We start from the raw sequence: 11,658 nt of genomic DNA on the forward strand, positions 1-11,658 counted from the left end.
TGTAAAGTTCTGTAATTCTCTGGCTGCAAACAAACGCGTTATAAAAATCGATGCCAAAGTTACAGTTCTCTGCGTGGATGATGCTCTGTGTGTATGTGTGAACGTGCACGTGCTTCTGTGTATGTGTGTGCATGCCTTTGACATTCCTCTTCATTTCCATGCTGACTTTTGAGATGGAGAAAGCACAATTGGAGACTCCAAGTCCTTGGTTAGGTTTTCGGCATCTCCATGAACTGTATCTGACAAGACGTGCTGAGGGACTCTCTATTTTTGCAGAACCTTGGAAGAGACCCACATTATCTAGATGAGGACTCTGGTCACCGAGAAGTTGTGTGACTTGTCCTGGGTCACTCAGTTAACCACTAGCAGAGTATTCTCATGTCCCTAGATTAGGAGTCCAGCCTTCCTTCTACAGCACTTCGGAACTCCCCCCTCATCACGAGATGTGTATTCTAAGACGTTACCCACCCAGCTCTTTAACATTGGCAGTCCTTCAATTTTACAAAAATGTCTAAGGTGTATTTTGCCTAAAGGGGGCCAAGCTTAAACTGTATACCTTGATTTTTAATAGTTATAGAACTCTGAAATGTCTAATCAAATAACTTTAAGAATCAGTTGTGAAACAGAAATACCAATGGCAGAACTTACTTTCGGTGTGGCGACTGTGTAGATTAAATACCTATCTGGTTAAATACCTATCTGGTTAAATTTTAGATTAAATACCTATGTGTAGATTAAATTACCTATCTGGTTAAATTAGATTTATACCAGATTAAATACCTATCTGGTGTGTAGATTAAATACCTATCTGGTTAACTTTTGTCTAATAAGATATAAATGCCCCTTAAGCCTTCAGAATCAAGGCTCAGTAAGGATGCAGCAGATATAAAATCAGAAAATAGGGCTACAGCTTCCTAGGTCATGTTGCCCTGGTCAGCGTCATTCTTGGAAGTCAGGCTCTTGTGATCTGATTACTTGGAACATGCATCCTGCCACCCTTTCCTCCCTGTGGTGGGCGAAGTTAATCATCTGTTGATTTTCTAGCTGAAATGAAACCCATCTGGTTCTGTGGGGTAGCGTTTAATTCTGTGTGCAGGGCTTGATTCTCAGTATTTAGGGAAAATGCCAGGCACCATCCTTGCATTTGAGCTGAGAACTGCTCTCCTGTCTGTCCGTTTCATGGATGGTACCTTTCCCTCCTCCCCGCTTGATTGGAAAACCTTGTGGGCTCGTGATCATTTACCGACTGCGAGTGTAGTCTGAAAAATGACCCTCGACTTGAAGCTATTTGGCCTCTTTAAGACTGCAACATTTCCGTATTTTTGTGCTCAGGGATGGGCAGCTTGTTACCCTCTGCATCTGGTCAGCCCACTGCCCTCCCCCATGTAGGGAGAAGCAAAGCGGAGGAAGGGGTTTGAATAAAAATCATTTTCTGCCTTTCTCTCTGGGCAGGAGTAGAGAGAAAGAGGACGCCAGAGGCCATGGAGGTGGGGCATTCAGCTAGACGGGCTCCAGCCACGGAGCTCCATGAGGGGATTCCCATCCCTACATCATTTACATGGATTTTCCAGAAAGTTCTATAGGGGATTGAGTGCCTAGGGGCTCCATTCCCTTCAGGGGAAAGGTTATTTTAGCAAATGCCAGGAAGAAGGAGTGGGGAGATGCAAGAAGGTGGATGCAATCTTGCAGACAGGGCAGACCCCGTCAGTTTGGAATCTCATCTATATGGGAAGCTTGTGTGTGGTCTAATTTATAAGTTGATTCCTGTGGTAATGACGGGATGGAAGTGGTCAGGGATGTGAGAAGTGCCCTTAGGGAATATTTTCTTGGGGCCATTGGAGTTCCTTGATGCTATTGTCAAAGAGATTTTCAGATAATTTTGGTGGCAAAACTTACTTAATGAATGAACATGGCCTGGGCAAATGGTAAGGATTTGTGGCTGACGGATGATAGAATATATGCGTGAGGATGCATTTACAGCAGGATGTAACCTGGCCACAGGGCTTGTCCATCCTCACACAGCACAGACGGCTTTCCTCAGATCTGAGTATGTTTTATTTTCTGCAGGAGCCTCTGCTTCTCCACTGAAGATACTTTGCACCGCAGAAGAAATAAGACTTCAGTGTTTCATGAAATATTTCACCGAAGAAATGAAAGTGAACTGGTACCACAAGTAAGTGTCCATGTGCCGTGGACTGTGGCCATGCCATCCATGGGGCGGTGCCCAGGGCTCACGGCTGGGACACGCGTTCATAGCCAAGTCTGCTCAAGACTTTGTAGTTTTGAGAAATGATGACAGCCTTGGGCTCGGGGAGGGACCATCACAGAAACTGGGGGGGCAGGGGGTGGGGGGGTGGAGAAGGAGAAAGATAAAGATGTGCCTGAAGGTACTGGAGACAAAGTTCTTCAGGGTTTTGGTTTGGACAAAGGTGGTTTTACTGGTGACACACATTTTGTCTGGAATCCAGCAGAGCTAATGGAAAAATAATATTTGGAAAAGGTGCTCCAGATTTCCAGTCTGTTGGTTTCTCACTAGATTGATTAAAGAGAAAAGGACCAAAACAAACTTAATTGTACGTAAAAGAAGAAAGCGAGAGGGATGAAACCCTGTACAAACAGCAGGTTTTCTCTGTATTTCATGTCTGCTGCTGGTTGCCTGTCCAGGTGGGCATGTTCGCTACTAAAACACTGGAGAATCTCATTATGGTCACAGCATGTGGACGAGTGCCTGCCCCCAGCCCCCTGGAGTTTGCCCTTCCGACCATCCCCCCAGGGTTATCTCTAATGCACTCCGTCAAAGGGGGCGGATGGAGCGGGGACCATGGTGTCTGTCTCTAACCTGAGGACATGATCAACACTTGCAGGCCAAGTTTTCAGTGATGTCCATATACCAAAGTCGTCTGCTCCTCCATGGACTGGGACCTCAGAGTGTCCACGTCGTGCCTTTAGATGTTATTTTCCCTAATTAACATTTCAAAAGGCAAACTTCATGCTTATGACTACTTTACTTGTAAAACCATTATTGAGGTGAATCTATTTGTGAGTAAACCGAAGTGCTGAATGGATAAATGTCTTGGGATATCTTTTTCCTATTTACATTTTGACGTGCTGTGCTTTTGTCGTAGATGTTAGTTATGATCAGAAGCATAAACTAAGAAGATGTACTGACGTCTTAGTGCATCTGTGTTTGGAATCCTGCGTCTCTGTTTTTGGTAGTTAGTATGGAAATCTGTATCGGGTGCAGTCACTGCAGATCCCATACTAAGGGGTTTGTGGGGAAGTGGCTTTTTCTGGAGGATTCCAACAACAGGAGCTTTGAAGATTGAAACTCTGGTGTAGTTTTGTGATGTAATTGTTGATAAGGATATATTTTTTAAAACCAATGAGTAAATGTCTATTTCTAGCGGAATCAGACCTTCTCCTGGAAAAGGAGAATGAATCACTTCCTTCTCTGGGCTTCTTTGTCATTTACAGCCTGTCATCTTTCAGTAAGTTGTGTGCAGCTGTGATAAGGGTCTTATCTTCCCTGGTAAACGCGTCTGTCCCCTGCAGAGGGCTGCTGCTTCTCCAGCTTTGCCTCCCAGGGCACGGCTCGCTCTGTGCTGGGTGCCGGGCGTGCAGAGTTTAAATACATGCCACATCCCGCGGGAACACGTGCCTGGGCACGCGGGTACCTGTATGTTGTGTTACCGTGTGTTATACACTTCACGCACATGATTTCATTTAACCCTCACAAAAGCCCCATGAGCTTGGTATTAATACTCATATTTTATAGATGTGAAAACTGAGGTTTTGCAAGCGGAAGATAAATCATTCGTTCAAAGTCACGCAGCTAGTAAGTGAAAGAGCAGGGATCGAACACTAGTTGGTCTGATTCTGGCCACTACGGTGCCGAGGGCCATCCAGCCGAAAGGAGGGGACTGATTGCAGGCGGGCAGACGGACTGAGAGATAAGGGCTCGGATCACACGTCTGCCTCATCAAAAAAGTTGTATCAGAAGAAACCATCCCTAGAGACCAACAGAGCTTGCGGTCGTGTTGCAGATTTCCACGGACTCCTGAGCGTGGTTGTCGCCATGCCTTCTCTTCTCCAAGCAGAATCAACACAAGTATTTCTTCAGTTCTTTAATAAGTAAAATATAACCTTTAGTTATTTTTTACTACTTGACTACTACATAGTATTCAGTGCTACGTTAAACTTTATTTTATAGTTATATTCTATCACCGAAATATAACCTTGGTTATTTTTCACTATTTGACTATTAAGTAAGTTCTTGTGAGGCAATACTTGGAAAAATAGAGAATAATATAACACATTTGTTGAAATAACAATCTGCGGGAACTCCCTGGTGGCACAGCGGTTAAGAATCCATCTGCCAATGCAGGGGACGCAGGTTCGAGCCCTGGTCCGGGAAGATCCCACATGCCGTGGAGCAGCTGAGCCCGTGCGCCACAGCTACTGAGCCTGCGCTCTAGAGCCCGGGAGCCACAACTCCTGAGCCCGTGTGCCACAACTACTGAAGCCCGCGTGCCACAACTACTGAAGCCCTCGTGCCACAACTACTGAAGCCCACGTGCCTAGAACCTGTGCTCCACAACAAGAGAAGCCACCGCAAGGAGAAGCCTGTGCACCGCAATGAAGAGTAGCCCCCGCTCGCCGCAACTAGAGAAAGCCCGCGTGCAGCAATGAGGACCCAACACAGCCAAAAATAAATAAATAAATAAATTTATTTTTTTAAAAAGAAAGAAATCCAATGTGCTGCTGGATGCTAAATGGCCCACCTAACAGAGTCAGGGACGCCCAAGGGAGACTCGAGCTGTGGACCTGAACATTCTGTGCCAGTGGGTGGCGAGAAATCAATAGAGAATGGTGAGGATTTGGGGAAACGTGGGCGTCAGCAAGGCCGATTGTTCTTTGACGAAATGCTGAGTAAGACATCGAGGGCCACTTAGAAGAAATGCTGAAACCTATCTCAAACGAGTTAGAAGCATACGAAGGGGAGCTCAGCAGACATGTCCCTTCGCAAAAGGATTTTGTTCTCTTGCTCGAAGGTGAAATTACTCTGTCGTCGAGAAAGGGCTAGACCTCCAGTTGCTAAGTATGGACCACTGAAGACTTAGAAGCATCACAGCCACTGAAGACGCCACATGGCCTCTTTATAGAAGAAAACGCTTTGGATTTTAATTCAAACGGGAAATTTCACATGCAGAGGCCCCTGAAATCTCAGTGAAGCCTGGAGCTCCCTGGGGGAGGGGAGATGCGGGGCAGCCACGCAGGTGCGCCCACCACCCCTTCCCACCCTCTCCTCCAGCCCCTCCCCACACCCTGCAGGGACCCATCTCCTGGGTTTCTTTCGCACAAACGAGCAGACACACCTAGGCTTTCTTCCATCCTCCTCTTTCTTACCTTAACATAAGATGTTTTAAATTTAGCTGGGAGTGAAGGGATTTGGGCATGTTTTGTGATCCAATAATAAAACCAAGGAAGAGGTTTTATCCGACTTGGCCCATTTAAGTCCCAAAACAATAACAAATAGTCCTTCGAGGCAAAGTCACTGTCTGGGGGTAACAGTGATAACAGATTCAGTGCAGCCAGCAGCTGTGCTTTGCTACCAGGACTTGTTTGCCTTCTTATAAGTTGGCTAATTCAGCAGAAGCCAGCCTTAGCGGGTGTAGGGTGAGGGTGGGACTGCTGATCAGGGAGGGTTCTGGAATTCACCCCAGGGGTGGAGCCAGGCTGGGGGCTCTGAGCTGGGAGGGGGAGCCAGGTGTGTGGGGGGGTGTCTGCTGCTGGCCCTCTGCTGGCGGGTAGCTTCACATGGTGTCTGGGAACAGCATTTGTGCCCAGTCCAGCAAGGCGTCAGGGCTGTGACAGAGGCGGGGTCAGAACTCAGGTCAGGGCTTAGGATGGAAGGCGGGTGGCTCCTTTCTGGAGCTGAGCTCAGGGTCACGCGCCAGGCGGTGCACATGCTGGCTCAGGGGGCCGTGGGCTCCTGCGCTAGAGCCCAGGTGGGGTTAGGGCTCTGAGAAGGGCGCCCAGCGGGTTGCGTGTGGTTTGGCGTTTGGTGGACTCCCCCTCTAGCGCAGCGTTCACCCCTCGTCCTGGCTGAGCCGATGCTGCGGTCATTCTCCTTTTGCGACTGGATTCTTTCACTCAGCATAATGTCCTCCAGGCCCATCCATGTTGTAGCAGGGGTCAGAATTTCCTCCCTTTTTAAGGCTGAATAATATTCTATTATAGGGATGGGCCACAGTTGGTTTATCCATCATCTGTCGATGGCCACTTGGGTTGGTTCCACCTTTTGGCTACTGTGAGTCGCGCTATTATGAACACGAGTGTACGAATATTTGTTCGAGCCCCTGCCGTCAATTCTTCTGGGTGTGCCTCCACTGGATCACGTGGTGACTCTATTTTTAACTTTTTGAGCAGAAAAATGCCATACAGTCAAGAGTATTTGAGTCTATTGCCTATTACCAATAAGCATATGTTAAACCACAAGGTATCTTTAAAAACTAAGTATCAGGTTTAATTTCAGAAGGTTTTCAGAGCTGAGCTGCTGATGTAGTTAGTAAATGTATAATATCCAGAAAAATCTATGATGACACCAGCTCCAGCCGGTTAGAGGAGGCTCTCCCTGAAAGATGTGTAATATTGCCCCACAAGTATCGTGCATATAATATGCGATTCTAAATTGAGTATGTCCCTGTGACTTTTTCAAAGGGATGCTAAGATTGCATCGGGTGAGCACATGAGAGTTGGTGGGAGTGAGGAGATGGCCTGGCTGAAGATCTGCGAGCCCACTGAGAAGGATAAAGGGAAATACACCTTCGAGATTTTTGACGGCCAAGATACCCATCAACGGTCACTTGACCTGTCCGGTCAAGGTAAGATCATTATTCTTTAGCACCTAGTAATTTTGTACTTAGGGATGACCTTAGTGATCAAGGATGCTGAGAGGGAAGCTATCTGATTTTACCACTTTCATTCAGAGAACATGACTTCATTCATTTGGCTGTTTCGTTAAGCAAACCAATCAGTTTTCATTAAGCAAAGTCACGAGCAGGGCAGCTAAGGGAATGAGTAAAAGCCAAGCACGTTCAAACGGTTACTAACGTACAAAATATTTCCTTGCAGCTTTTGATGAAGCGTTTGCCGAATTCCAGCAGCTCAAGTAAGATTTGCATGCTTGGCTATCCTGTTTCCGTCTGGGGTCCAGATGACGTGGTGTCGTTCTGGCTGGGTGTGGGAACATCTGTGGACGCCTAGCTGACCCAAGGAATGTGATCTTCCTAGGAACTGGGATTAAAAATAACAATTTAAGCCATCCCGTGTTTAGAAGAAGGCATTCTTCTAAACTGTAAATGCATCTATCAATTAATTTTAGAGTTACAATAACCCTGGGTTAATTTTTTTTTTTTTTTTTTTTTTTTGCGGTACGTGGGTCTCTCACTGTTGTGGCCTCCCCCGTTGCGGAGCACAGGCTCCGGACGTGCAGGCTCAGCGGCCACGGCTCACGGGCCCAGCCGCTCCGCGGCATGTGGGATCCTCCCGGACCAGGGCACGAACCCGCGTCCCCTGCATCGGCAGGCGGACTCTCAACCACTGCGCCACCAGGGAAGCCCAACCCTGGGTTAATTTAAATGAATTTAAATGCTGAATTTCTGAAATAGGTATAATTATAGCAACACATCACACAGGGCAATTTTTTAATATTATATATTTAGGTTCTTTTTTAAGACTTTCTATTTCTAGGGCAGTTTTAGGTTCACAGCAAAATTGAGAGGAAGGTACAGAAAATTCTCATTTCTTTTTAGCTGAACAATATCCCAGTGTTTAGAGCAACTTTAAAGAATAACTGGGGATTTCTAAACATGTGTGTAAAGTTTAGAGCATCCGACATGGAGAACAGTCTTTGTCTCATACTAGATTATTCAGTAAATATTTGTTGAATGGATGAATGGACGATTTAGGTAAATCAAATACCAACATTTTCAAAAATATCTAAAAATCTCCAATGTAATCTGGCGAAAAAAGAAACTTTTCTGTGAGTTTTATCAGCTGGAAGACAGGGCAGTGGGAAACGGCAGGAAAAGTACATACATACGGGTCCTCAGACCCTGTGACCCGAATGTGTTCTTCTAGGAGAAGCAAACACGTTTCCTCGTTCATTTTGCTTTCATCTCTAAGAAACCTCTGAAATGTGTGATGCTTTTGGTTGATAGCATTTGCTCATGACTCTTTTATTCTGTTCTCTGCCCCCCTTTAATTTTCAGGGCAGCTGCTTTTGCAGAGAAAAGTAAGTACATGTTAGATTATAGCAAGCACAAAATATTATTTTGGGTGGGGCAGAGGGTCTGTACTTAAGGGTGTTCATTTTGTGCATTGAATAATAGACAGCAAACCCTGTCGCCCGCTTGGAAACCCTCAGGACTGTCCACAGCCCCTGCCGCTCTCAGCTGCTCATCCCCAGCTTCCCCACAGCCCGCCTTCCAGCTCCCCCACCCCCCCACCCCGGCCTCCTTTCTGCCTTCACCTTCCACCACCTGTTCTGTGTCCTTTCACGAGCTGGTCAGTCAGGAGCGGCCGCCGGAGGAGGCTCAGGACAGGCCCAGGAAGGACAGTTTGTTGGGCTCTCGGGTCCTAGAGGCAGGGCCACGCCGGGCATGTGGGGGGATGGCCAGGGGGTCAGAGGGCGGAGGACAGGACGGAGGGAAGACTGAGGCCACGGCCTTTACTGGGGTTTCCAGAGGAAAGGCGGGCGGGGTGGAGGGAACACGTACGATTGGCTGCTTTTAGTGATTTTGCCGGGCTTTGGGTGACAGGGCTGCCCCGAGCCGCCGGGCACCCGGCCCGGGTGTTTCGGGCAGAGGAGGGTCACCTCCCCGGGGGCGGGGCAGGCGGGCTGTCGGCATAGGTCACAGGCGGGCTCCTGGCTGGGCCCTTGGCTGGTGGGGGGTTGTCTCTGCCCAGCCAGGCGGGACTTACGATGTCAGAGCATCACAGTAGACAGAAAATGAAAATACCTGCAATACATCCCCCTGCAAAATCCCCTCTCCAGAGGCCAGGCCCCCAGTTCCCAAACTAAATTACAGAAGGACAGGGTCTGCCCTGTGTTGAGCCCCTGCTGAGACTTTCCTCCTCACGCCCGGCTCACGGCCGCGTTTCCTCTCGACCGTTTCACGAGCCCCGTGCTCGGAGTCACGTACCCCCTGCTCCCACCCTGCACCTTAGCACGGGTCCCCGCTACGGTGTGCTTTGCCCTGTGTCCTCTCCCGGGCCAGCACCCCCCTCCCAGCTCCTGTTGCGCCCCTCGGTGCTCAGCCCGGGGCCCGACCCCCAGCATCGTCCCCGTGGACGGTTTTCTCAGCAGTCGCTTTGCTCTTGCAGATCGCGGCAAGGTGCTCGGCGGCTTACCCGACGTGGTGACCATAATGGAGGGAAAGGTGAGGGCAGGCAATGAAGCGGGGGGTCCCCACGGCAGGCCCAGTGCCAGCAGCCGGTGTGGAGGGGGGCGTCCTGGGTCCTGCTGGGCCCAGGCTGCCTCTGGGAAACTTGTGTCCTCAAAGGAGGGACTAGTCTAACCCTCCGCATGCACACAGAGCCCCTTTCCCGTCACGGGGAGACACATTACGTGGTGTGTTTGTGACACCCGGTGTTTCCAGCCCCGGTGTCCACCTGGCTCTGATGCCACAGGTCCCAGGGGCTGGTCGAGGGCGTGAATGAAGGGGCAGGCGGGCCCCACCCACACCCTCGCCCACGCGACCCACCCGCCTCATGTGAAATAAAAAGAGCAATCTCCGCTCCAGCTGTCAAGGTCATTTTGGGGTGTATAAGGGAAACCATTTATTGGAGTTATCATCGGTCACCTGTCACTGGAATTACTGATATCTAATTGGTACTTCTCTGGGCGCTTGAGTGGTTCCATCTCAGTGTCACGGGGACATAGCTACTTGAGAGAATTTTTATTAGGCCAAAACACGAAAACGTAGAGCACTTTTCTTTCGCAGCTGAGGGAAACCTGGCGAGCTGTACCTGCAGGTCATGGATTGAGGATTAGCAGTAGTTTTACTTTATCCTGGACCGAAAGCATGCTTTGCTAAGTGTCCACAATGCAGTTTATCATAAGACAACGCAGTCTCTGGATTTGCCAGAAGAACTGGTAAAGGGAACCCATGAGTCTGAATATAAAGGAAATTTAGAACCAGGCTAAAAATATCTACTGAAAAACCCAGAGCTTGATTGCCTTGAAATTCTTTAATCAACTTACGCATGGATTAGATCTAGGAACAAATAGAAAAGATTACCTTTGAGTTTTCTCTCCAGCTGCCCCAGGAAGCTGTGAACTTCCTGCTCTTTTTGGATCCCTGGTGTCTAGTGTGGTGCCTGCATATGTAAAGAGCATGTTGACTAAATAAATGTCCTGAAGGGCAGATCAATAGCCGAGTGGGTGGAGGGCCCAGGCTGCTCGGAGGCCGCCAGGCTTTTCTTTCTCTAACTCTCCCCTCTCTGCCCACCCTCCCTCCAAGACCTTGAACCTGACCTGCACGGTGTTCGGGAACCCGGACCCGGAAGTGATGTGGTTCAAGAACGACAGGGACATCGAGCTGAGCGACCACTTCTTGGTCAAGGTGGAGCAGGCCAAGTATGTCAGCATGACCATCAAGGGCGTGACCTCCGAGGACTCGGGCAAGTACAGCATCCATGTGAAGAACAAGTACGGGGGCGAGAAGATCGACGTGACGGTCAGCGTATACAAGCACGGGGAGAAGATCCCCGACGTGGTGCTGCCCCAGCAGGCCAAGCCCAAGCTCCTCCCCGCGTCCGCGTCCTCGCCCACCCAGTGAGGGGCGGCCCAGGAGCCAGACGGCGCGGGTGCTTGTTCCCAGCAGGTGACAAGGGCCCGCGGCGTCCAGCGTGGCTTGATAGTCAATCGTGCGTTACGGTTTTAGTCTTCAGGTTTGGTGATTAGGGGTTTCTGTCCTTCTAAGCTGAAAGGCGGATGTTTTCCGGGAGGCTGCACCGCTGTGTCTGCAGGCGCTAGACGGGGTGGGTTGGAGGTGAGCTGACGTTGCGCTGGGGTCGTGCCCTCTAGTGCCCTCAGGCCTAGGGGCTCTGAAATGCTGGTGGGATAGCGTGTGTGCCTCCGTACTCTCAGCTCTCTCTTGCTTCAGGTGAATAAAACTTTAAAAGGCAACTTCCGGTGTTTCTCCTGTACCATCGCGTCCCCAGCACATCTGCCTGCTCCCCTCTGGCTTGTTTAATTAGGGGTCACAGTGCAGCTTCACAGCTGGAACAAGCAGGTGATGCACCCCGAGCGGGGAGCCTGGGGTGGGGACCAGACTCCCAGCACAGCCCGCTACCCCCAGCAGCTTCCCCGTCAGGACTTGGGCCCGAGGCTACTGGACTGGGAAGGTGACGTCTCATGCGGGCTTAGAAATGTCCACGGGATGTAAAATCACTGTCAGGAAAACAAAATACATAGACGGCTGCATGCTTTTTGAGTGTGCTAATAAGGCATTTCGAAGGGAAGGAAACTCATTGGAAACAATCACAGTAGTGGTCATGGGGGGAAAAGTGAAACTTGGCTGTTTGCAGAAGATCTCTTGGTGAAGATTTAAAAATGTGTGGGATGGACATATCCTTTCTTTGAACTTTTCC

The 11,658-nt window shown here is 49.3% G+C and overlaps 1 protein-coding gene across 1 annotated transcript in view; it reads left to right on the forward strand.

Moving 5' to 3' along the window:
- The window catches only part of MYOM2 (myomesin 2), an 81,240-nt gene extending 70,046 nt beyond the window's left edge, over nucleotides 1–11,194 (forward strand). Inside the window, exons 32-37 of the mRNA XM_060136558.1 lie at nucleotides 2,068–2,173; nucleotides 6,721–6,884; nucleotides 7,135–7,171; nucleotides 8,274–8,296; nucleotides 9,388–9,443; nucleotides 10,527–11,194. Coding sequence (XP_059992541.1) covers nucleotides 2,068–2,173; nucleotides 6,721–6,884; nucleotides 7,135–7,171; nucleotides 8,274–8,296; nucleotides 9,388–9,443; nucleotides 10,527–10,844 — 704 coding nt within the window. The 3' untranslated portion in view covers nucleotides 10,845–11,194. The remainder of the gene's footprint in view (nucleotides 1–2,067; nucleotides 2,174–6,720; nucleotides 6,885–7,134; nucleotides 7,172–8,273; nucleotides 8,297–9,387; nucleotides 9,444–10,526) is intronic.
- Nucleotides 11,195–11,658: the final 464 nt, after the last annotated feature.

The sequence above is a fragment of the Lagenorhynchus albirostris genome, chromosome 21 (genome assembly GCF_949774975.1).
Source record: "Lagenorhynchus albirostris chromosome 21, mLagAlb1.1, whole genome shotgun sequence".
NCBI classification, from domain to species: Eukaryota; Metazoa; Chordata; class Mammalia; order Artiodactyla; family Delphinidae; genus Lagenorhynchus; species Lagenorhynchus albirostris.